The 24,215-nt window shown below is 45.0% G+C and overlaps 1 protein-coding gene across 9 annotated transcripts in view; it reads left to right on the forward strand.

The window, feature by feature from the left end:
* The window catches only part of DOCK9 (dedicator of cytokinesis 9), a 2,709,375-nt gene that overhangs the window by 2,470,138 nt on the left and 215,022 nt on the right, over nucleotides 1-24,215 (forward strand). For all 9 annotated transcript variants that reach the window (XM_069639825.1, XM_069639823.1, XM_069639827.1 and 6 more), the window contains 2 exons: nucleotides 13,159-13,305; nucleotides 15,458-15,668. In XM_069639825.1, the coding sequence (XP_069495926.1) occupies nucleotides 13,159-13,305; nucleotides 15,458-15,668 (358 nt within the window). The remainder of the gene's footprint in view (nucleotides 1-13,158; nucleotides 13,306-15,457; nucleotides 15,669-24,215) is intronic.

Here is a 24,215-nt window from a genome sequence, read left to right on the forward strand (position 1 = left end):
TTATTTTCATGTGCCGATCCATCCCAAGCACAAGAAGTACCTGAGGTTCGCGGTTGGCGACTCACACTTCAGTTTCGGGTCCTGCCGTTCGGATTCACCTCCGCCCGAGGGTCTTCACCAAGCTCATGATGGTGGTGGCAGCGTATCTCAGGAAAGGGGGATTCACGTCTACCCCTACCTGGACGATTGGCTGATCAGGTCGCGCTCTCCCGAGCAAGTCCTGGATCATATGTCAGTCACCTGACACTCCCTTCACAAGCTGGGCTTCTCCCTCAACTTAAAGAAGTCCCATCTGACACCAACTTAGAGGCTCCGTACATCGGACTCGACACGTCCCTGGGGCTGTATTTTCCTCCCCAGGTGAGGGCTCATCACATTCAGCAGATGGTGCACAAGTTTCAAATGCCCAGAGTCTCCCTGCGTTCGAGTTCTTGAGATTGCTCGGCCTCATGGCATCCTGCATTCTTCTGGTGCCAGAGGCCACGTTGGGGATGAGATCTTTGCAATGGGCGCTCAAGCTGCAGTGGTCTCAGTCCTCCGGCAGGATGTCGGACCCCATTCAGGTGCCGCCCTTGGTCGCCCAGGACCTTCTGTGGTGGGCCGTCGAAAGCAATCTGATGAAGGGGGCTCCGTTTACCCTGGCCGGAGTTGACGATTGTGACAGATGCGTCCCTCACGGGATGGGGAGCTCATGCCAACGAGCTGACAGTCAGTGGTCGTTGGACTCCGTCGGAGTCCAGACTCCATATCAATCTGTTGGAGCTGAGGGCAGTCAGGCTTGCCCTGAAGGCTTTTATGCCGACTGTGCGAGAAAAGAATGTCCTGATTCTGACGGATAACACAGTGGCCATGCACTACCTCAACAAAAAGGGTGGGGGGCAGGGTCACTTCCTCTGTGCAGGGAGGCGATGCAACTCTGGTTCTGGGCAATCCAGCAGGCAATTCCGATCTCGGCAGTTCATCTGGCCGGAGACGAAAACGAGACGGCGGACTCTCTGAGCAGGCAGAGCGCGATCTCTCACGAGTGGGAATTGGCTCAGGAGATTCTCCTGGAGATCTTCGCCCTTTGGGGTCCCCTCAAGTGGATCTCTTCGCCTCCAGTGTCAACCGGAAGAGCGAAAGTTTCTGCGTTCGTGGTGGAGTGGTCATTCCCACTGCTGTATGCTTTTTCTCCAGTCCCCGTCATCCCGCAAGTGCTGCGGAGGTTCGGTTCCCGGATGATCCTCATTGCTCCAGCATGGGCCAGGAGGACGTGGTTCCCGGACCTTCTAGACTTGTCCATCTGCCCTCCACGTCGTCTTCCCTACTGAGACGATCTGCTCTCACAGGAGGGGGGTCAGGTTCTCCATCTAGAGGTCAGATCCCTCAACCTTCACTCTTGGCTTCTGAAAGGTTGAGGTATAAGGATTGGGACCTCCCTGAAGACGTGATGGAGGTGTTGCTTTCGGCCAGACGGCCGGCAACGAAGTCCCTGTACCGTTGCCGTTGGAGAAAGTTCTGCGACTGGTGCAGGGTTAAGAATGTGGATGCTTTTTCATGTGACATTCCTGGGGTTCTGTCTTTTTGCTTTCTTTAGCCCACAAGGGCTTGCAAGTGGGTACCATTAAAGGTTAGCTGGCGGCGTTGTTCATATTTAAGCACTCGTCTGAGGAGTGTTCTTATTTAAAAATTCCTTTAATTTCTCAGTTTCTAAAAGGGCTCACTAATGTGTTCCCTCCGTCACCTTTCCAGGTGCCCGGTTGGGATTTGAACCTGTTCTCAAGTTTCTAATGGGTGCTCCATTTGAGCCTTTACATTCTTGCCCTTTGAGACTGTTAACTCTTAAAACTGTATTTTTAGTTGCGGTCACTTCCGAAGGCAGAGTGAGTGAGTTACAGGCACTTTCAGTTAAGCCACCCTTCAATGTGTTTCATAAGGACAGGGTTGTGCTTAGAGTTCGTCCTTCCTTTCTTCTGAAGGTGGTGTCGGAATTTCATTTAGGCCAGAAGGTTATTCTTCCGGTGTTTTATCCTCCCCCACATCCTGGTAAGGAGGAGGAGAGGCTCCATAGGTTGGATCCTAGGATAGCTTTAAGCTTCTACATTTCTCGCATGTCCCGGGTCAGAGCGGACGATCAGCTCTTTATTGGTTACGCTGGAAGGCGTTTGGGACAAGCTGTGACTAAGCAGACTTTGTCCAGATGGATTATCTTGGCAATTTCTGAATGTTACCGCCTGGTGGGTAAGGACCCTCCGGTAGGCTTACGGGCCCATTCGACTAGGGGTATGGCTGCCTCTACTGCCCTGCAGAGGGGTGTTCCTATTCGTAACATCTGTGATGCAGCCACTTGGGCTTCGGTCCATACTTTTGTACGTCACTACTCCCTAGATTCTATTCGTGGGCAGGATCTGGCCTTTGGCAAAGCGGTCCTTTACTCTGCAATTTGATTGGACACTCTAAATTTGTGTATTCTAAATTATTTTCCCACCTCCTTAAGTTGGTACTGCTTTGGGAGTCTGTCATAGATATGGAATACGTCGGAGGACCCAATCTCCTCGAAGAACAAGCTACTCTCTTACCTGGTAACGTTATTTTGGTGGGATGGTCCGACAACGTATTCCATATCGCTCCCTCCCTGCCTTCCCCGCTACAGAATTTCTTGTGATTGCAGTTTACGTTTCCGCAAGACTTTCTGTGGTCATACTGGCAGTTGATCGGTGCCACACGTTCTGGGAAAAAACTACAACTGAGGCTACAGGCGTCGTGCGTCCTACTTATAACATCCGGTGACGTCGGCTCGACGGAGGCCCTCAAGGACGGCGTATCTAAGTCATCGAAGCAAGACGCAGACACCGAAAGATTTCCCGAAGCAGCACAGCTGTGGTGATTACTGTCATAGATATGGAATACGTCGTCGGACCATCCCATCGAAAGAACGTTACCAGGTAAGAGAGTAACTTGTTCTTTTCTAACAGTATATTCATTATGTGAAATGGAAGCCCTAGTTAAGGCTTTTAGCGCCAAGTTTTTCCAAGTTTTATGTTTAGCTATTTCGACATTAAAAGGTTTATTATGTCTCAAAGCCACATTTAAAGTTGTCATGGCAAGATCTTGAACGTGGGATCTAATTATAATCGTATTACATTCCTCCCTTTCATGTGGAGAGTAATCAAGTTGTTTTGATGTGCCATACATCTCTATTAACTAGGTAGGTAAGATGCCAACATAACTTGGGCGACCAATACACAGAATGTATATTTCGATCCACCTGACTCAAAGCCGTTTCCGGTTTGCATGAAAGAGGTAGAATCTGTGCATTGATTACAAGATTAATAGGAAAATCATCTCCATAAGGGGTAAATCCTATCCGAACAGGATTAACCATTGGAAGCAGATTGGCTGAAATAAAAAAAGTCAATACTAGAGGAGGTGATGTCCCAGGTCCAGGTAACAATTGGAGAATCAGAGTAAAAGTTGACTAGATAACAGTTCCAGTTGTCAAAATATTGAACCCATAATTCTCCTCTACATCTGGGGCTTAGTCTCAACCCCCCCCCCCAAAGAATTTGTATTGATATTCGATATTCCATTACATAAGGCATTTAAATCGCCACCAAAAATGATATAATAATCAGGATTGTGAATCAGAGCAGCTTCAAGTACGAGATCTAAGGAGTCAAAGAAATAGTAAAGGATCTTTTTTAAAGGCTTGAAGTAAATACATATGACTAAAAAAATCAAAGCAGAAGAGGTCAAGGGGTGGTATTCAATAGCCAAGATATCATTTTGAGAACAAAACACCTTGGCTTTAGCATAAATGCTAGTGTTCATCAGAATAGCAAACCTCCCTGAGGGTCTCCCCATCGTCCCTACCATAGCATTGTGTGAACATGTCGTAAATCCGTCTACACCAAACGGAAGGATGGACATAGTTTCCTGAATGAGGAGAAGTGCTGTAAGATCATCAGTCACATGATTCCAGCCAGGCTTTTAAGTTAGAATACCCACAACAATTCCATGAGCTGATTTTAAATGAGTCGGGCTATGTTTGCTTGGTCGTTTTGGGAATTTCAGGTATTGTAGCCAGCAGTGGGGCTAACCACGCTATATTAGCTGCATTGGCTACCAAGGCGGACAATTGTGGAATCATTGGTTGGAGCAGAGGTCTCTGAATTTAAATTGACCGTTGACAAAGGTTGGGGAGCATTTAACAAAGGGGCGTCGAGGAATTCATTAGCTTCTTCTGAAGATTGAAAGAGACGAAGCGTTAACCCTCGATCTTTAAAATCATCCCTTTGGGACTCAATTAGTTGCAAAATATTAGGAGAATAAGTTCCACAAATCATCCGATGATTGTTATGTTTGGAAAGACGAATCCACTCTGTCATCGGATATCAGAGTCCTCAGTTGAGTTTGAATGAGCTCAAGAGAAATAAACAATGTATTCTTTTTTGCCCATTCTTGGCCAGATCGCTGGTTAATCCCAATATATTAGGCATATCGCTGGAAAATGTGTTCTCATCTCCAAACCCTTCCACGTGACCCTTTTAGATGGGACGATGACACTGAAAGAACCCCACCACACTTTAATAGGTTACGTAGAGAGTTATGGAAAGGAGGGGCAGCATGGACTCTCACATCAAGCTTATGCGAACCACTATAAGGGACCTCTTTTGCAGTTCGAATGGGAGGAAAGGAGGGATCTATGGAAGGTCCCACAGTAACCTGTTGATTGGGTAGATCCGCCACAGAAGATTTGGAAATTGGTGCATCGCTTTGCAGCATTTTATTGCCAGTACCAGTTTTTTTTTTATAGAAGTAATCGGATAAAAGTGCAATAATTGACTTTGGATACACTTATCCGTTGTTAACTGTTTGTCAAAAGACAGTAAAATTGTCTTGGGAGAAGTACCAACCTTCGAGCTAGTGCTTAAGATAGTTGTACCTGAGGAAGTTACATAGGGCACCACATTGGAATTAACTAAACGTATAGGGTTAGATATTTATTTTTTTATTTTTTGGGGGCTTTTTTTGTTTTCCAAGATTCGTCATGATTACCCATGTTCAAGACAAGTTTGAATTCCTCATTTAATTGTTCCAAATCGATGTTTGGATCATCATTACAAGGATAAGGTAATGACTTGGAATCAGAAACTTTGTCACAGAATTTTATATCGGGTACATTTTTAGATTTTTTTTAGTTGAGATTTTAACATGTTATTTTTGGTGATTGCTGTATTGTTACGTTTTAAGGCTCTCGCATAAGCTTGAGATAGTAAAGTCTTATATCGGGTTCTGGTACCAAATTGGCACTTGCATTGCAACCTCACCCAGTGCGGCCACGGACGTTTCAGCTTTATCAAGCTCCTCCATGACTTCTATAAGCCGTGAGGGACTGCTTAGGTCCATTTTTGTTTCTGCATTGAGAGTTGGCTGTATAGATACATTTGGGTCTCTGACAATTCTAGGCCCCTGATAGTGATTCCTCTCATTTATAAGGAATCTAAATATATCATACAACTTTAGTGAATTGAGTTTTACCGCTTCTAAGAGTGGCAAAGTGCCCATTGTTGAATTTGAGCAATCCTCTGAGGGACCAACAGAAGCTGCTTGAGCATAAGTTCCTGAAACTGTATTCAAGAGTATCCCAGTACCAGATGTTTGAGTGGCTTTTATATTAGTATTTGTTTTCTGTTCCATTTGGGCTTTTGAAATTAATGAATCTAAAGTTACCATTTTATCAACTTGAAAGTTGACATGTGCCACCATAAAGCCCCCCAATGTACTAATTTTAACAGTTAGGTTGCCAATGAGTTGCTTGATATAATCTATTTCCCCGTGTGTCTTCATGTCCTTTGTCAAGGAGATTAAGAATACGCAATATAATCGGAAAGTCGGTTAAATCATCATTGATTATCCGACCTAGAGTTTCGTTATTAACACCATCATCAAAACTGGTTTGATCGTTATTAGGAAGGGGGAGACTACTTGTTCAAACACCTCATTGGCAACAACAGTTTTTGCAAGAGAAATATGATGATTAAAAGTAGGAGAACTTGTCGAATGATAGCGAGGTTGTGCCACGCTATCATCGTGCAATATGGTGTGGTGGGTCAACTTTAGGTTCATGGATGTTATTAAGACAGACTTTCTCCACCTCAGAGGGGAGAACCGATATAGGAGAAGAGCGAGTCAATGAAACGCGACAACGCTTACTCCATTCGGCTTCCACTGCTGGTGAAAAAATAGAAACGTCCGAAATATAAATACCATAAGAGGGACCGTGTTGAACAAATGGTTTATCTTTAGCCAAAAAAGCAGTAGAATTTTAACCGACTGCGCGTGCTATTGGTATTCTATAACCAAATTGCCTGTGTTGTATAAGATCGATATAGCGTGATTGTGGTGACTCCACATCCACCCCTGGCTTCATACTGTCATTTGGTTCGACAGCCAAGTATTGGTGGGTATAGGGAGCTGTTTCTGAGTGCATCACCCGTTCCCCATGCATAGGGTATTCACCGAGAGGTAGGTAACATGTATCATCCCCCTTCTTCTCATAAGATGCATGAAATTGGCTAGGCGCAGTCATGTTAAGGCTGGAGTTCATGTGCCTTTCATTCAAACATTTCCCACTACGCAGACTCCCAACCATGGTGCCCAAAGGATTGCAAAGCAATTAGAATATGCAATCCTTCAAAATGACAGCACTATGTAGATCTAGAGGACAATATGTGCGAAATTAATGAGAAATTTCTTTTGGCAATAACCTGAATGATAATTGAAGAGTGACTCCACAGAATAAATTAAATGCTGCTCACACAGACACGTGAAGCCGTCTAAATTTAGTATAATTGCCTATATATAGGAACCATGCCAAACAACACAGGATATTTAGTATAACACAGAGGTCCCCACCTGCCGCACCGCCAAACAGCCAGACACTTCCTAGGCACTTTCCGGATGCGCGTGCACCAGTGATTATAAAGTGAGTGGCTGGGCTGGAGTGGGCGGAGCTGGGAGCTGCAAAACAGGATGAAGAAGATTTTAGCGCCTAATTTAGTCATGTAAGTAAGCGCGGACAGTGGACTAAGCACAAGTCCCAAGTTCCGTCCTACGAAAAAGAAGTCAATGTTTACTTGTAAGCAGCAATGGATGAGGGTTTCCACCCAACTCGCTCTTCGCTCTTCCTCTTCCCGACGGTTTGATAGGGACGTGGCGCGGCATAAGTTGGCGAGTTGAAAGGCACTTGAAGGCAGTAACAGAATCAGCGTCCCGCAGCCAAATAGCCAGACACTTCCTGGGTGCTTCCCGGATGCGCCCAGGAAACTATAAACTGTTTTGTGAAAAGATTGCTGAGAGAACCTGAGCATACATCCATTGATGTTCGTTGTAAACTCCCTGTTTTAGATCATTGTTAATAAAACAGTAATTTGCCATCTTCCTGAGTTGGTTCGGTTATTTGGATTCAGTTATTCTGTGTGATTGATCCCATCCATTACATGCACATTCCTAAAGGGCCCTAAACTCATTCTTTGTATTGATACTTCTCCCGCTGATTCCTCATCGCCCTCGCCATCCATCCCTGCTCTGAAAGTGCCGACAGTTCTGAAACTGATTTCTTTGTGAGAGGAGGAGTTGAGCTATCTCTATCCAGTGGCTCCTTTGTATTTCATGTGTGATCCTCTACAAATCCTAACTGTTCTATTCCTCCTAAAAAAAATTAAAAAAAATCTTCAGCAGCATCGCTCTAATGGGCCCTCAGATCTCAATGGCAGCAGTTCTCTGGGAGTGTGACAGACTTGATTCATGGCCCGATCAGAGTTATGGCGGTAGAACCGTTTTGGCAACCGTAGCCAGAGGCGACCGTAGTAACAGACACATCTCTGAAATGCTGGGGCGCTCGCATAAACTAATTCTTTGGACTGATCCATCTGCACCAATAGTTTTGATATGATAATTGTTACTGAGCCTTGTATTGGTAGTGTTCTATGATCCCACAGCGCAGTCCATTGCATGGCCTTGTTTAAGGCTAGAAGCGCAATCTTTTTTATTTTTTTGTTTTTCATTTTTGTATATGTTTGAGTCGTCATTCACAATTAGACACCTAATTCTGGGAGGTTGACCTTGGTTCATCTGTTGCTCTTGTTTTCAGAAATGTGCGTGGGACTGTACGCACATTAAGGAAGGCCAGATAGTGATAGCTGATAACAAATGCATATCCTCTAATTGCAAAGCAACAGCAAGCATCCTCACATGTATTGCTCTATTTTCTCTGCTTAAGATATTGATATTTCTTGTTTATTTGTATAGCGCCTATAAACACGTGTTTCAAAGCGCTTCAAGGCAAGGGAGGGAGCAAGGGAAAATACAATGGCATTCTTACAAGGCCTTGAGACATTAAGAATGTGAAATTAACTTTTGTACTAGGCCTGACGACATTTCAGATAGTGCAAGAGCTTTGACAATGATAAGGAGGGGAAGGAGAGGGAGGTAGGAGATTAGACAGACACCGACTATCATACTATGCCTGACAACATTTCTGGTAGTGCAGGGGAATGACAAAAGGAGATGGGGGGCAGGGAGAGAGGAACAAAACAAGCGACTATCGTACTAGGCCTGGTGACATTTCTGGTAGTGCTGGAGATTGACAAAAGGTGAAGGAGGGGGGAGGGGGAGGAAGGGGGATGAGAGAGGAGAGGAACACAACAAGCGACTATCGTACTAGGCTTAACAACATTTCTGGTGCTGGAGATTGACAAAAGGTGAGGGGGGGGGGGGACATAACAAGCGACTATCATACTTGGCCTGACGACATTTCTGGTAGTGCAGGAGAATGACAAAAGGTGAGGGATGCGCGGGTGGGGGGGGGGGACAAAACAAGCAACTATCGTACTAGGCCTGACGACATTTCTGGTAGTGCTGGAGATTGACAAAAGGTGAGGGAGGGTGGGATAGGGAGAGTAACAAACAAGCGATTATTATACTAGGTCTGACGACAATTCTGATAGAGTAAGTGCATAGAATATAGTGAAGGGAGAGGATAGAGGGAAAAGATAGGGAGAGGAAGAGAAGACTGAGAAGCAGCGAGTGTAGTGAAAGAGCGGAAGAAGCAAAGCCGGCGAAATACAGTGTTATAGAGCACATAAGCAAGTGGAGAGAGCACATCAAGTTGCAGAGGTCAGTACTGAATACATAATGTTACAAGAGATCAGCAAGTGCAAGCCAGGATTCAAGTCATAGATGGGCACAACATGACTCATGGTCACCATGATTATGTGATGGTTAAGGAAGTCCAGCATGAGAACAACGAGATTCGAGATGGGTGAAACAACATGAGTCCAAAAGGCAAATCAAAGCATCAGCAACAAGGCGGTGATGGTATCACCATAATGTGTCCATACAAACTCCCACAATGGACACAGAGGGATTTTTGATGCAGGGGGGAATAGCAGGAGAGGGCTGCCTTGGGAGGGCGGGGGGATAGCAAGATAAAGGATTTAAGCATACAGGCATTGCATGCATCCAACAGGGTGGGGGGGACAGTGAAATACAAGAGGCAGGCATACAGGCATCACATGCACACAACATGGGGGCCAGCGAAATACAAGAGACAGGCATACAGGCATCACATGCATACAACAGGCGGAACAGCGAAATACAAGAGGCAGGCACACAGGCATCACATGAATACAACGGGGGGACAGTGAAATACAAAAGGCAGGCATTGCATGCCTACAACAGGTGGGGGACAGCAAAATACAAGAGGCAGGCATCCAGGAATCACAAGCATACAACAGGGGGGACAGCGAAATACAAGAGGCAGGCATACAGGCATCACATGCATACAACATGGGGGGACAGCGAAATACAAGAGGCGGGCAGTGTTACACAACTTACACAACTTATTGTGCCGTGGAACACCTGTCCTCACACCAGCACTTGAGAAGTTGACGGAGTGGCCTGATGATGGTGTGGAGTGGCTTGATGATGGTGTGGAGTGGCCTGATGATGCCCTTCGCTTCAGACGCCCGGGTGAGAGACGCCCTTGATCTAAGAGTTAAGAGCAGGAAGGAAGAGGGAGGGCTAAGAAGGTGGGTGGTGCTTAGGCCAGGTGACATAGATCCACTTGCACATGCTCCCCATCTGCAAAGGAAAAGAGGCTGGGGGCTCCTTAAGTAGGGGAAAAAGAGCGTCAACCAGGAAGGCACCATGTGGGTGGGCCTTAGGCCACGTGACCTAGATCCACTTGCACCTGCTGCCCATCAACAAAGGAAAAGAGGCTGGAGGGCTCCTTAAGTAGGGGAAAAAGAGCGGCCACCAGGTGGGCGGGCTTAGCCCAGGTGACCTAGATCCACTTGCACCTGCTCCCCATCTACAAAGGAAAAGAGGCTGGAAGGCTCCTTAAGTAGGGAAAAAGAGCAGCAACCAGGAAGGCACCAGGTGGGTGGGGCTTAGGCCAGGTGACCTAGATCTACTTGCATTAGGCAAGAATAAAGAGGGGGGCTATTTTGTTAGCAACCATTTGTCAAAACAGATGAGAACTGTCCCAAGAGTCGACCTGAGACCACCAAATTCCTTAATGATAGTTCTAACATTAGTCACTGACTGATGCTTAGATTCAAGCCTTTGCAAGTAATTGTTTAAAAAAAATATATATATTTTATAACGCGGTTAGTACCAGAGATTCGTTTCTAAGCGTGGGATCAGGATTCAAACCTGTGTTGCGCTGCTTTGTCTTACTTTCAAGACAAGCGTGTTGCCTCTGAGCTATCCCCTTCACAGTAGAGCTGTAACGCTTGTAACACAGTGTAAGGTTGTGTTCAACCACTGAATCCTGATTGGGACTGTGTAGGATTCATACCAAACTTGTATTCAGTACTCTCAGCATTGCAGATGACTGCAGGGTGATCTGTCCAAGTCTCCTTTTTTATCGTCTTGGTTACATAACCTGTTCATCTTGACTTTTAACACAGTAACCCCTTAAATCAACCTCTCGTCTTGCTCCTGTACTTTGTGTGAAGTCTGCACTAGTATATCATACTGTATAGGGCCTAGGCAATTAGGTGGGAATGCATTCATTTAATTTTCTTCATATCTGAGAGGTCTGTTTTGGGAGAAGAAAATAACCCTTTAAGTGAGGATTGCAATTTTAACCAGAATAGTAATTTCACTTGTTTTTCTCATGAAAAAACAAATGGTAAGCAACCGTAAGTATATGATTCCTTTGTTCGTGTAACAGAGACTTTGAGAAAGATTTATGGGCAACATATCTGCCTTCATCTGGCATTTTGCCTACAACTGAACTAGAATGTTCCATTCAAAGAAAAAAAGAGAGTAGTCTAGGTTAAAGTGTGAATACATTTTTTCTTTTAAAGCCAGTCGGACAGCAACCTGTAATTTAGATAAGTACTAGGAAAGTCAAACATCCTAAAGCTTTTGTGAACAGGTTTTAAGTAATCGCCTCTGTGACAAGTTGAAAGAAATATAAGCTAACATTTCCTCATTCCCTGGTCATAGAGCCTGCAAGGCCCTGAAGCCATGGTTATAGTAAAGCCCCTGCAAGCACTGTTGGCAGGTTCTCTGAGCTCCTGGTGTGGGAAAGGTCATGCCCAGACAAATACTGCATGGGACAGCCGTAGTCTGTGTGCAGCCAGTGTCAGTGAACCACTGCACAAGTAAAACTGTTCAGAAACAGTGAACTGTTTGCAGAAAGCAGGGAAACAAATGCCATGTCCCAAATTTTGAGATGTAGGGAAGGGAAAAAAAAGCTTAAACGATTACCACAATTCAGAGACCTGGTGTCTTCCATTTCGTTCAACAATAACATTAAAAGCAAATATTCTCTCCAGCTATCCTGATTGTTAGATGGTGGATGGAAGCAGACCTGGGCCCTGCATAATGATACTTATTGTTGGTTGAAGTATGGTATTTTATTGGTCTAATACAGCAATGTCATCCTCCATGCGTAGGATGATGAAGCAAAATTCCTACAAGAGTACATTTCATATTTGAATAATAATGTTAATGTAAACTTTACTTATGAAGATAGCAGAATATCCCAGATATACCTCAACAAGAGACTGGGAAGTACTTTGAAACGGGCTGATATTAGCGCTTGTGGTTTGGATCAAAGTATAGGAGCAACCTAAGATGCAGACAAACGTACAAAACCTTACTGTCAAGGTTTCAGGCTGAAAATGGGAAAGGAGATGGGTTGTTCTTGCGCTAGTTGCATACAGTGCTACTTTCTTTTGGTACAACGGCACAGGAGTCCTTTACTGAAATAGGGTATTTTGAAGTTCACAGTAGTTCCATATGTTTCCACAGTATTCCACAAGATGTATTTCCCTTACTGTATCTGTGAATTACTCAAGTTTATTATCATACAATTCCTCATACATGCTCCTTGAACATCACGACCCAAAATTGCTCCTTATCGGACCGTTCGTTTAAACCCCAAAAATTAAGTTGAAAAGAGGGCTATCTAATGCACTTCTCTCTACCATGTTCTTGTTTTCTCATTTCAACATAGAATGCACTTCCTCCCCCTTAGGAAGTGCTTAGTAAAAGCCTTAATATACCCGTACCACAATAATTCCTTGTTGCTGGCAATTATTTTCCTTTTTGTATTTTTATTGAGGCAAAAAGAGAACCTTTACAAATAGTGGAGTGCTGGTAATTTCTCCTTAGCTGAAACACTTGCTCCAATGGGAAGGTCGGTGTCGCTATACACAATAATTCACATTATCATAATTTTATTTTATTTGACACAAAATGTACTTTTAAATTGAATCTTGAAATGCAAATTTTCTTCCATTGATCTTTACTGGAAGTGTGCAGTAGTTCCCATGTTAGGTGATCTGTTTGGCCCACCAATCACAAGCACATGTCTTTATTTGGAAAGTTGTAGTATGCAATACATAGAAGAGGATTTAACTTAGAATTTTCAGCAGGGCTATGTCTTCTAACAATTTACAAGTAAAGTATTACAGCTTAACCCATAATGAAAAGTTTCTCTGTTTCCATTGTTTCTTATTTAAAAAAAAGATCTGTTTGTTTTTTCCCTTTACATGCTGGATGCTTTAAGGAATGTACATTTAACATTGCAAATTTCCATTTTAAACCTCTTCTCTTGTCTTTTGCCGTAAAGTTACTGATTGCCAATTTGTTCCACAGGGATTCTTTGAGGATGAAGATGGAAAGGAGTACATATACAAAGAACCCAAGCTCACGCCTCTCTCTGAAATTTCGCAGAGGCTACTAAAGCTCTATTCTGATAAGTTTGGTTCTGAAAATGTCAAGATGATACAGGACTCTGGCAAGGTATGGAAAGTCTTGAAGCGATTGACAAATTACTTGGAAAATGTGGACTTAAGCAGTCTTGTGAAAAATACAGGTTGGGTCAGACACCACAACAGAACTATAAATCAACTTCCTGAAAACTGTAAATAAGAACAGTCCTATTCACACATGTTGTATGTCCCTGTCCATTTAATTTAGTAGTTGTAATGTTGTGTATTTAATTTGTGTAGAGCAGTACATTGTGTGCAACATAACATTGTAAATATGACATTGGTGACAGTTTATGGAATTATTGTAGGGTGTTCAGTAGATCTTTTGGGTTTCCCCTTCCTTTCTTCTTATGCTTGTTGGATTGTGAGCCATATACTGGACAATTTCTGATGTTCTTGCTTGCCAAAGTTTTTGGGGATTCATAAAGGGACAAATGATTGTATTTTCCACCATGTCCCAGATGGCCTTTGAATTCCTGCAAGGCCAGCTCATATTTTTATCATACTTTGAGACGTGAGAAATATTGTATGAAACTCTTTATAAAAGTTTGAAGTTATTTTTTATCACTCATCCTAATCCCCCTTTGCTGACTCCCTCTTTACTCCTGCTCATCACTAAGATTGGCTGAGTCATCTTCAAGGGTCTGACGCTCTAAAAGCTGTGCACAAGGTTTCCTGCTAGTTTAGGGTGCAGCACAATAATGTGTGTTAATTAAGCAAAATTTGCAAATGCCTCTAGCCATTGGTTAGTGATACTTGACTCTTGGTGAGTAAGAAGTGGTGTGCAATGTGCACGACGATAACAGAGGTGCTGAGTAACGTTTTATGTCTGCCTAGTACCATTCAACTTGAAATGTGTACCCCTTATGAGATTTCCCTACACCAACATGCAGTTCCTATGCATTTTGCAATAGTTGTTAAAAACACTTCTGCAGTCACACTTCGGGTCCCTTGTGTGCAACACCTATATTTTAGTCTTTCACAATCTGTATTTAGTAGTTACACAACAAACTTTCCATTTGGCCTGAAATCACTCTCGACATCCAATGTAATATTTAGACTCAATCCTCAATGACAGGGACTGTCCCCAAATTTTAGGGGGATTTTGAAATTATTTTTTAGAGAGTCATTAAATATATGTGAATATTTACTTAAAGATGGTAGTAAGTGTTTTGGTTATAATGACAGAGACAAAGTAGCATTGGTCAATTAATGCATGCACTAGATTACAGTGTCTGAAGATGCATCTTGCATTGTCAAGCACTCTGATAACAGTTCCTAGAGTCTTTGTGCCACTAATGTGTGTTAGAGAAATGTTAATGCCCTTATTGGGCATAGGAGACCTGGAGTTGTTGGTTGCATTTTTAATTTTAGTAATCCTTATTTATTTTATTTTGGGTATCTGTATAGGTCTTGCACATTGGTGGACATGTGCAAGCAACCAAAAGTAGCCAAAATCTGTGGCATGGTTTGCACCTTTTCTCTTTCAGTTGATAAAAAATGGCTTTGGTATACTGCATGGTCCTCTGCTAAAATTGTCAAGATCATACATGGTGGCTCACAACAGTTCAACAGTGGAGAATCTGCAAGGGTAGCTATCAGAAAAGAATATGGTGGTTTATTATTGGACTTCTCAAGAAGACTGCTGAAAAATGCTTGAGCTTTTGTTGACCGCTGGCCTCTTTTGCTAATGCATCTCAAATTCCTGTCTTGGGATGATCCCAGATTTGTGAGTGAGAATGAAATCCTCTATGTGGTGTTTCTTAGATTCTGAATTGATTTTTTAAATAAATGCTTTGCATCTCAACCTCTTCTCTCTGATGCCCAGTGGTGGATAGAATTTAGTGACTGATTTTATGCTATTTAATCCCATACCTAATGATCCTGAACACTCTTTATGTCAAATCATTTAAGTTATTTAGAAAATCAATACCATCTGCATGAAAATGTAGTGTTAGAACCAGAACATTTAGGCACGTATATAAAAAAATAATTATAAACACTCACCCTGTTGTAAAACATGCAAGGTTCTGAGTTCTGCAAATAACTGCCTTACTGCGGAGAATTAGCAGCCAATAGGTTTATGCAGCATGCATTTCCACCGATAAGATATTCAAACTATCGTTGCACCGATATGTTTGACACTGCCCTAAAGACCCTGTTTTTTACTTTGCTTGCAAAAGGTAAATCCTAAGGATTTGGATTCCAAGTATGCCTACATTCAAGTGACCCACGTGACCCCATTTTTTGAAGAGAAAGAACTGCAAGAGAGGAGAACTGAATTTGAAAGAAGTCACAACATCCGACGTTTTGTCTTTGAAATGCCATTCACTCTATCTGGCAAGAGACATGGCGGAGTGGAGGAGCAATGCAAACGGCGGACAATTCTTACGGGTATGTTCTTGTGTTTGAAAACGTTCAGTCTATGTTGGTTTCCTCATTCGTTTCCTTTGTTCAGTGCTTGATTCCTTGATTGGTATACCCTGATGCAACAGAATTCATGCAAAGGCAAGCTTTGTAAATGCTCAAAAGCTTTCAATAGGGTGTTCTGTTTTCTTATTTTCAATACAGTTGTTTCTTCAACCTCTTACACTCTAACCAACTATTTTAGAGAGTCCACTTTTGCTGCCCACCCATTCCAACACAAACATCCATCTTCTCTTCTAATTTGGATTAGGACATCTGATTTCTGACTGGCTTTCTAACAGTACTGTTGTGGTCATTTGCTGATCATTTGGGCCACAGAATATCACTCCTCACCACACCACCTCTATCCGATTACTGACTCTTCATTTAAGGATGCTAGTTTTCTTTTGCTGTGTTACTATAAATGTTCATCTTAACTGCTGTCTGTGTTAACTAGCTTCACTGCATTCAAAACCCTGTTTGAAAAACCTAGCAGCAGCAGTCTATTGAGCTCCTGTTTACAAAAGCCCACAAGAGGCTGGTTATCTTAGCATCTGATAACATGGGTAAATCTTTTGTTGTCTTTAGCAAATGTTACCATATCTGGATGCCCATGATGCAGTCTATTCCAATAAACCCATATTTACTGTCTGAGGCAATCAACACCGTACACGTACACCACAATCTTTTTGTATTGTAGGTTCTGCGGTTTCTGTTTTCAAATCAAATGAAAGTTGAATGAGAGAGCAAGCAAATAATCCTGAGAGCTTCACATTACAAAGACGTCAATGGTGCTTGTCTGTTGTTTTACTGATGCTCTTCCTGGGATGGTTGCAGAAATACAATTTCTCCAGCATGGCGTCTGGCATGGATTCGCATGCTCATGAATATTCCCCATCGTCAGCCTGGAATCCTTGGTAAAAGAAAAAACAGTTTCACTTTCACTCTAAAACTGTATTTCTCCTCTAAACAAATCACTGTCCTCTGGGTCATACTGCCCCATCCAATGACAGTCCTATCCCTAAGCACCACCCCTGGTGGCCATCTTCAGATTTTGTACCGCAAACTTCAGTGTTAGGCGACCTCATGTTGCTCTCTGAGCTATTCTTGTGCCATTTCAAATTTTTCCATAGAAAATTGAATTATTTTGACTGATTGTTGCTAATCGTTTTCGACAAAGGACAGCTACTGACAGCAGGGATCCGCTGCCGGCAAAGATCTTCGTCCACCGTCGTATCGTCCATCGAAGTTTCGAGAAGGCCCGACTTTGGGCCTATTTCGCACCTTTCCACCATGTCCGAGGAGAAGGGAAAGCAGGAGCCTCTTCTGCACAAAGTGTGGATTAAGGAGCGTATTCGTAGAATATACACATCATAAATGCTTATATTGCCTGCATCCAGACCACAAAGAAGAGGGATGTGAGGTGTGCCGTGGTTTTCAAAGGAAACCTAAAAAGATCGCTACAGCAGTATGGCAGCGTGGCTCCAATCGAGCAAGGCCCCTGACTTGGCAGGGTCATGCCTCACCCAGGTCTGGCCGGTCTGAGAAGCCAACTCCCTCTGGGAGGAGGTTGAGATCCTTTGAAGTAGCCCCGCTCGCGGGGGTCCAAGAGAAGGCCAAGCTCTGCAACGCTGGCTCCCATGAGTTCACCGTTGATGCTGGTCCCAAGTCGGGCATTGCACAATTGCCATCACCATCAGTCTCCACAGTGAGCCTGCCGATGAAAGGGGCCTCTTCTAAGAGAAAGTCCCACCTCGTCCAAACTCTGTTTATCAATGGACAACCAGACTTGGGAGAAGTCCGGGGAGTATCCGTCAAAACTAACTACAACCTTTCAGCCTTCCAAGTCAACCGATTCTACGACAGCCCCATCAACGAGGGCATCGGCAAACACATCGTCGACGACATCCACCACGGCAGCATTGAAGGAGAGCAGGTCCGTGAAAGTGGTCCCTACGAAGGCTAGCCCACATATGTACTTACCCCTGAGACATGATACAGCTGCGGAGGCTGCGACGAAGGTAGCAGGCACCCCGGGGTTGGGGAAAGGCCCTGTGACTGCATCAGCCCAGAAGCCTCGTGAGAAAGAAAGCGAGGAGGAAAAGGCACCCCGATGGAATCTCCACAGGAGGTTGGACCCACATGCTGCTCCAGGGAAACGGGTGCAGATTTATTCAAACTTCAATGATGGCAACAATGATTTGCCTGATGACTTCTATACAGACCACGAAGAAGGAGAATCTGAGGGCGATGAGCCTACTTCCCCCTGCGTGCAAAATGAGGTGCGTCTGACCCTACACCACTGGCTCCTTTTACCCCTGAGCTGAGAGACATGTCGCTGGATATTCTAATGACTCGACACACGCGGGTCACAGAGATCCAGCAGAGGATGCCCCCTGCACCGGGGCCTACGCCACCACAGGAGCCTCAGAGAACATCTAAGGTAGGTGCTGGTCCTCTACATCATCCGACCCCTCCGCAACCGCATACCGACGAGGACAACTTTGTGCACCGACGAGGATGACTTTGTGCCAGCTGATGGGTAAACACCACACGCGGACGACGTCGGATCCTTTCATTCCATGGTGTCCAGGGCCTCTGAACTGTTTCAGTTAGTACCCGAGGAAACTAAGAAAGAAGGGTTCCTGTACCAGCGGCGCAGGTCCAGAAGAAAGACCATCATGTCTGTTCCTTTCCTGGATGATATCTGGGAGAAGGGCCTGGTGTTAATGAAGTACCTGAGTACGGCGTGATAGATTGGAGAAAAAGTACAGAGTACCAGATACAGCTCCCAGATGCTTAAGATCTCAGCCTTCGCCAGACTCAGTGGTCTCGGCCGCAGCCAGGAAGCGCTCGGCAAACCCATAATCGACAGCCATGGTACCTTCGGGTCAGGAGGGGAAGAAGCTGGACGCAATGGGCAAGAGAATAATCTACATAGCAGCCTCTACCATCAAGGCGGTTAATCCCCTAGCCATTTTGTCCCAATATGACCGGTGACTAAGGTACAGGCTGGAACCTATTCTAGATTTCCTGCCCAAGGACAAGAAGGTTGAGGCACTGGAACTGTTCCAAGAAGGGGCAGTGGCCTCGGACCACACCATTACAGTGGCGGTGGACATTGCAGACATGGGATTCCGTCAGATGGGAAACAGTGTTTCCCTTCATCGACAAGGGTTGTTGAAGGCAACAAACCTCTGCCAGGAAGTTCAGGCTAAGGTGCTGGATTTGCCGTTCGACAGTGAGAACCTCTTCGGCAAGGCCATCAACGAGTCTTTACAAGCCATAAAGACCTGCACGGAGACGGCGCGCTCCCTGAAAAGCCTGCAGCAACATTAGCTGTCTTTCTTTCGTTCTTCCAGAGGAAAGACCGGCAGATCTTCCAAGGGACATACTACCCCGTACTGACAGCCTTCACGCTCCTCCACTCAAGAAGCATACAGGGGTCGTTCTCAAGGCAGCGGAGAACAGTGTCAGCGTCACGCACAAAGGAGGGCCCTGACCCCTAAATAGACATGAACGCGCCGTGACCTCGGGCCCCCACTTACGCACCTCAGTGGGGTGCCAGCTGGCGAAGTTCGTCAGTGCGTAGATCATCATCACCACCGACAGATGGGTGCTGGACTCTCTCTCCAACAGGGGCACACCTTAGAATTCTAACACAGGTGTCCTTGTATTCCACTGGTGCTGCGACAAGAACCACACAGCCCACAGCTTCTGCGAGAAGTGTGTGCCATGTTACAGAAGGGGCGATAGAACCCGTCCCCCAGCACCTCCGGGGCTCTGGAGTATATTTCAGATACTTTCTGGGTTCGAAAGAAAACGGGGGTTAGAGGCCAAAAGTACTTAAAGTCTCAAAAGTTCCAGATGGTCATGTTATAACACGTGCTCGGCCAGCTGGACGAAGGGGGTTTTCTGACGGGCTGGGCATGATGTCCTCCTGCATCAGCCTCTTCCGCCTCTGCAGACTTCAGATGAGGCCTCTCCAGGAGTTCCTGGATGCGAGGTGGGTGCAAGTATCGGGGACCTTAGCAGACAATATGTCTCTCAAGGAAGAGTTCCGTCAGGGGATACAGTGTTGGGGTGTACGGCTGCATCTCATCTAGGGGACTACGTTTCAAGTCCCGCCTTACCAGGAGACAGTCACCACAGACGCTTCTCTAAAAGGCTGGGGAGCCAACACCGGACAGTTGCACGCCAGAGGCCTATGGCAACCGGATGAAAAGGGCCTCCACATGAACGTCCTGGAACTTCGGACTGTATTCTGTGCCTTCAAGTCTTTTCTGCCGTTGTTGAAGGGCAAAGGGGTGAGGATCTTCACAGACAACACCGCCGCCATGTTCTACATCTGGAAGCAAGGAGGGACCCGCTCGCCGGCACTCTCCAAGGAGGCCCAGGACCTGTGGCGCTGGGCCATTCGTCAGGACATGTTCCTCCCTTTTCAGCTGGCTGGCGTCAAGAACACCATTGCGGACTCGCTCAGCAGGGAGCTGCGTTCTTGCCATGAGTGGGAACTTCGCCAGGTTCAGGTGGACCTTCTCTTCCACAAATGGAGCCAGCCCCAGATCGACCTCTTCGCGAAGGCGGCAAACTCAATGTGCCAGAAGTTTGCCAGCAGGTTCCATCAGCCGAGAAGCATGGTAGACGCATTCTCGTTCCCGTGGGAGGGACGGTTCCTGTACACTATTCCTCTGTTTCCACTCCTGCTACGTGTGATCAACACACTGAGGCAGTGCCACTGCAGGATAATACTAGTTGGCCCAGCGTGGCTGTGACAAATCTGTCAGTGGTACCATCCATCAGGCTGGCACTGTTCCCAGACCTTGGAGAGATAAAAGATGGTGTTCGAAGGGACTCGGGCACTCCCGTCCCCTGCACACCTATGTGCTGTTAACCAGCCAATATATAGTAAAACAATTAATGTAATTTGTATGACAAATTAGTTCACAAAAAACAATTCGATGGAGCCAATTCTATGTGCAATTCTTCTTTATATTTCCAAATAAAAGGCACAACGCATTTTGGGATAAACCGTTCCCTTCATCAAATGCAGATCTGGTGATCTAGAATACATTTTCCCAAATTAGTCCTAGTTATTGACAGAAGGAACAATCCTCATATTTAACATATATTGGTTTACCAAGCGAGAAAATCAAAGAAATAGTTTCAATGGAACAAATTGCAACTGGTGGATTCATGCATATGGCTAGTTCTCTGTAATAAAGTCAGTAAGAGCATTACTCTATAGAGAACACAATAGTAAGGAAAGTTTCAGGTGGTGAAAGTAGAGAGATTCCATGTATATCACTGGACAATTAGGGAGAGAGTAATTAAGAACATAAAGAGCCCAAATCACCTTACTGTAGGTAATCATGCAAGAGCATCAATGTGGAGAAAATTACCTGAAGGAATATGTGACAGATCTCAGTCTTGTGCCAGAAGGCCACGTGGAATGGGAGAGGGGGTTCTTGCACCTAGGCAGACCTCTACTATGTAGACAAGACAAGTAAACCCTCGGATCATCAAGGTTTACGAAAGCCTTATGTTAGATTGGACAATGGCGGTGGCGAAATCGCTGATGCGCGAGCTGTAATGAAAGTTAAGGCCAATGTAAAAACAGATCACTAAGATCTAGAAGAGGAAGTCAGTTAATATACACGCCATAACAACAACTCTTGGGTAAGTGTAACAGATAGTGGCAGGGCCACTATCTTACCAGGCTCTTCTGTATGGATCCCAAATTACAATAAGTCTGGGCACAGGATGATAGTGATTTATTGCCCATACTGCATATTTTGGTAACATGGAGAAGCATGTATATTCTTCTTCATCAGCCTGAAAGCAGAACCATCACTCGCACTTCAGAATGCGTAAAGTGCCGCTAAAGTACTATTTCCCACTAAGCCCTTGACTCAGGAGATGTGCAAGGAGATGTGAAAGACCTTCCGCCGCAGATGCTTGATGCCTTTACTGTTAGGCAGAACCCTGTGCAGTTCCCTTGGGGAACACTTCAAAAAGATTAAGACTACAGGAGTAAGCAGTAAACCCAATTGGTAGCAGTCTGTACCTCCCAGATTTACCTGGTAGCTGTGGCTGAGCAGTCAGACTTCTCTCAAGAAGAGTAGGGCAGTATATAGAGTATACACAATAGGGCTAAAAACACAGTAGGACAAACAAACACTGACCAGAGATTTGTATAAAAAGTATATAATTATTTATTTAAAACGCACTTTAGGCAATATACTAGCACTCTAAATCAAAAGCAATTTAGAACAGTCAGGTAAAGTATACACACCTCCCTTGATAACTATCAGACAAGTCAGAGTTAAAACACCACGGTTTGTTAAAACAGATGTGAGCGCGTAACCTGATGGCACTCCAATAGTTCAGTTAAAGGGAGAGAAAAAGGCAGAGCATAGAAATAAAACAGGTCCCAACAATAAGTTCTCTGCAAGGGAATGAAGGCAGTATATACTGTAGAGCCAAAGTTCATAGGCTGGGCCCACTTTAAATGGAGCAAAGCGAAATGTGCCCAGGATCACACAGTTTAAAATGCACTAAAAGTATTTGCAGAATGTTCAAAAGAGGTTGGGGCGATTCAAGAAGGTCAAGTTAGAAGGTCTGGGACCAACCCAGTTGGAAAGCCAAGGATGTAAGGGTCACCTTGGGCAAACCGAAGAAAGGGAGGCCAGGCAGGACACAGTACCTTAAAGAGAGAGGAAGCTCCAGCGGTGGCAGTTGTTCCTGGCAGTGGTTGCAGTTTGTTGTTCCGACCAAGGGAAGAGAGGATCTCATCGAGGAGGAAACGTGGAGTCGTTGCACTGCACAGGGATGAAACCAGCCGCGGAGTTTCATCGGTAAAAGGTGTGTTCCTTTTATTCGGGGTCAAAGTGGTGAAGCTTGGCTATCCTGCCGCCGGGGTACTTGGCACGGGCGATTCGACCAAGAGACGTCTTTGGAAGGCGAAAGGGGTGAACTGGTTGGTCCCACCAGTTCAGAGGAAGAAGACTCGTCCAGCAGAAGATCTTCTCTTGTCGTCAGGAAAGTGGTGAGGTAGTTGCAGCAGGGCTTCACCGGTAGTGTCGTCGTTGCAGATGGCTCAGCTTCTTCCTCCTTCGGATTCTTAGGTCCTGTGGCGACTTCTGAAGTTCCAGTCCCAAAGGCCCTGCTATTATGCAGAAAAACTCCCATTCAACAGCCTAGCTGTCACTCAAACATGCTAAGTGGTGAACCGGGCGGCTCACCACTGGGCCAATCGGAATAGAGTGCGACTTGAGTTGCTAAGGCAACGCAGTCCAAAATGCCAATTCCCCTCCCCACCCATCATGTGGAACCCAGACAGAGTGGCACCATTTGGAGGGCTTCTGTGGAGAAGCCCGCCAAAAAGTGGAACAAAGGGCTCGACCTTGGTCAGAGTTACAGAGACGGATACGAGCGCCATTTTAGAAAAGAGTTCTGTCAAAAAGACCCAACCGTTGATTTAATATTAAATAAATAAATAAACCAGCGTTATCTTTAACATTGCACCAAAAAGTGGTGCATTTAAAATCAATGGGAAAATCCCATGGAGAATATTCCGGTGGAATATTTCGCGTGGTAACCACTGCCACCAGCCAGAAACTCAATAAGGGGGGACTGGACAGTGCCCCCTTGAAAACAGACCCTGGGGCAATATAATTAACCCCTTCCAGTACTTCCACAATATGGTGGTTTGTACTGGTTCTGTTCACAATTTAGGACTAGTAAAGTCAATGGTGACTTTAAATGCCCTGGAAGACAGTAGTCAGTCCCAGAGTATGGAGTCTATGTTTGGGGGTCACTATGACACCCCTGTGTTACTGCACTGAGGGTGCTGTGTAACACATACACAAAAACAGATGATACTCTATGGAGAAAGAAACCCCATAGCCCATAGGCACATACAAAGTCAAAGACATACCTCAAATCATGCCCAAGATTGGTAGGAAAAGACTCTCATTCTTAGCTGGAGAAAAAAACAAACCCCATAAATCCAGCAAAGCTGCTGGGGGACTCGCTAGGTTTGGGAAATTAGCCTTATAAGAGAATTCTCCCTAACATTTACCAATCATACACGAAGCACAAGGCACCATTGGTACCCAAAGAGCACGCCACGCTTTGTGAATCTGGCAGAGGCACCTACTTGCACCACATCTGCCCACTTTCTGGCTCAGTTCTGTCTCTGAAACATCAACATCAGCTCCTTCCTTCTAAGCCCAATGGGTGCTAGGGCCTCACTGGAATGCACCCCTCTTTTTTTTGGGGTGGGGGGGCGTATTCCTTTCAAAGATGAGAAATCTTTGATGAGGAGGGGTGTGTCATCCGTTGTGGTCTAGAACCACTTTACTCTGATTGGGCTGAGGACTTTCCTGAGGAGTTTGATGGGGCAGATCTTCTGGAGCTGGCTACATGAGGCTAATGGTTTGCACACATCTCCAAAGCTGGATTCTCTTCCATCACCAATATCTGGAAAACCCACTGTATCAGAGGACCATTATCAAGGTTGTGGACATTTTG

Source organism: Ambystoma mexicanum, chromosome 7q (genome assembly GCF_040938575.1).
Source record: "Ambystoma mexicanum isolate Mex_15411 chromosome 7q, UKY_AmexF1_1, whole genome shotgun sequence".
Lineage (NCBI taxonomy): Eukaryota > Metazoa > Chordata > Amphibia > Caudata > Ambystomatidae > Ambystoma > Ambystoma mexicanum.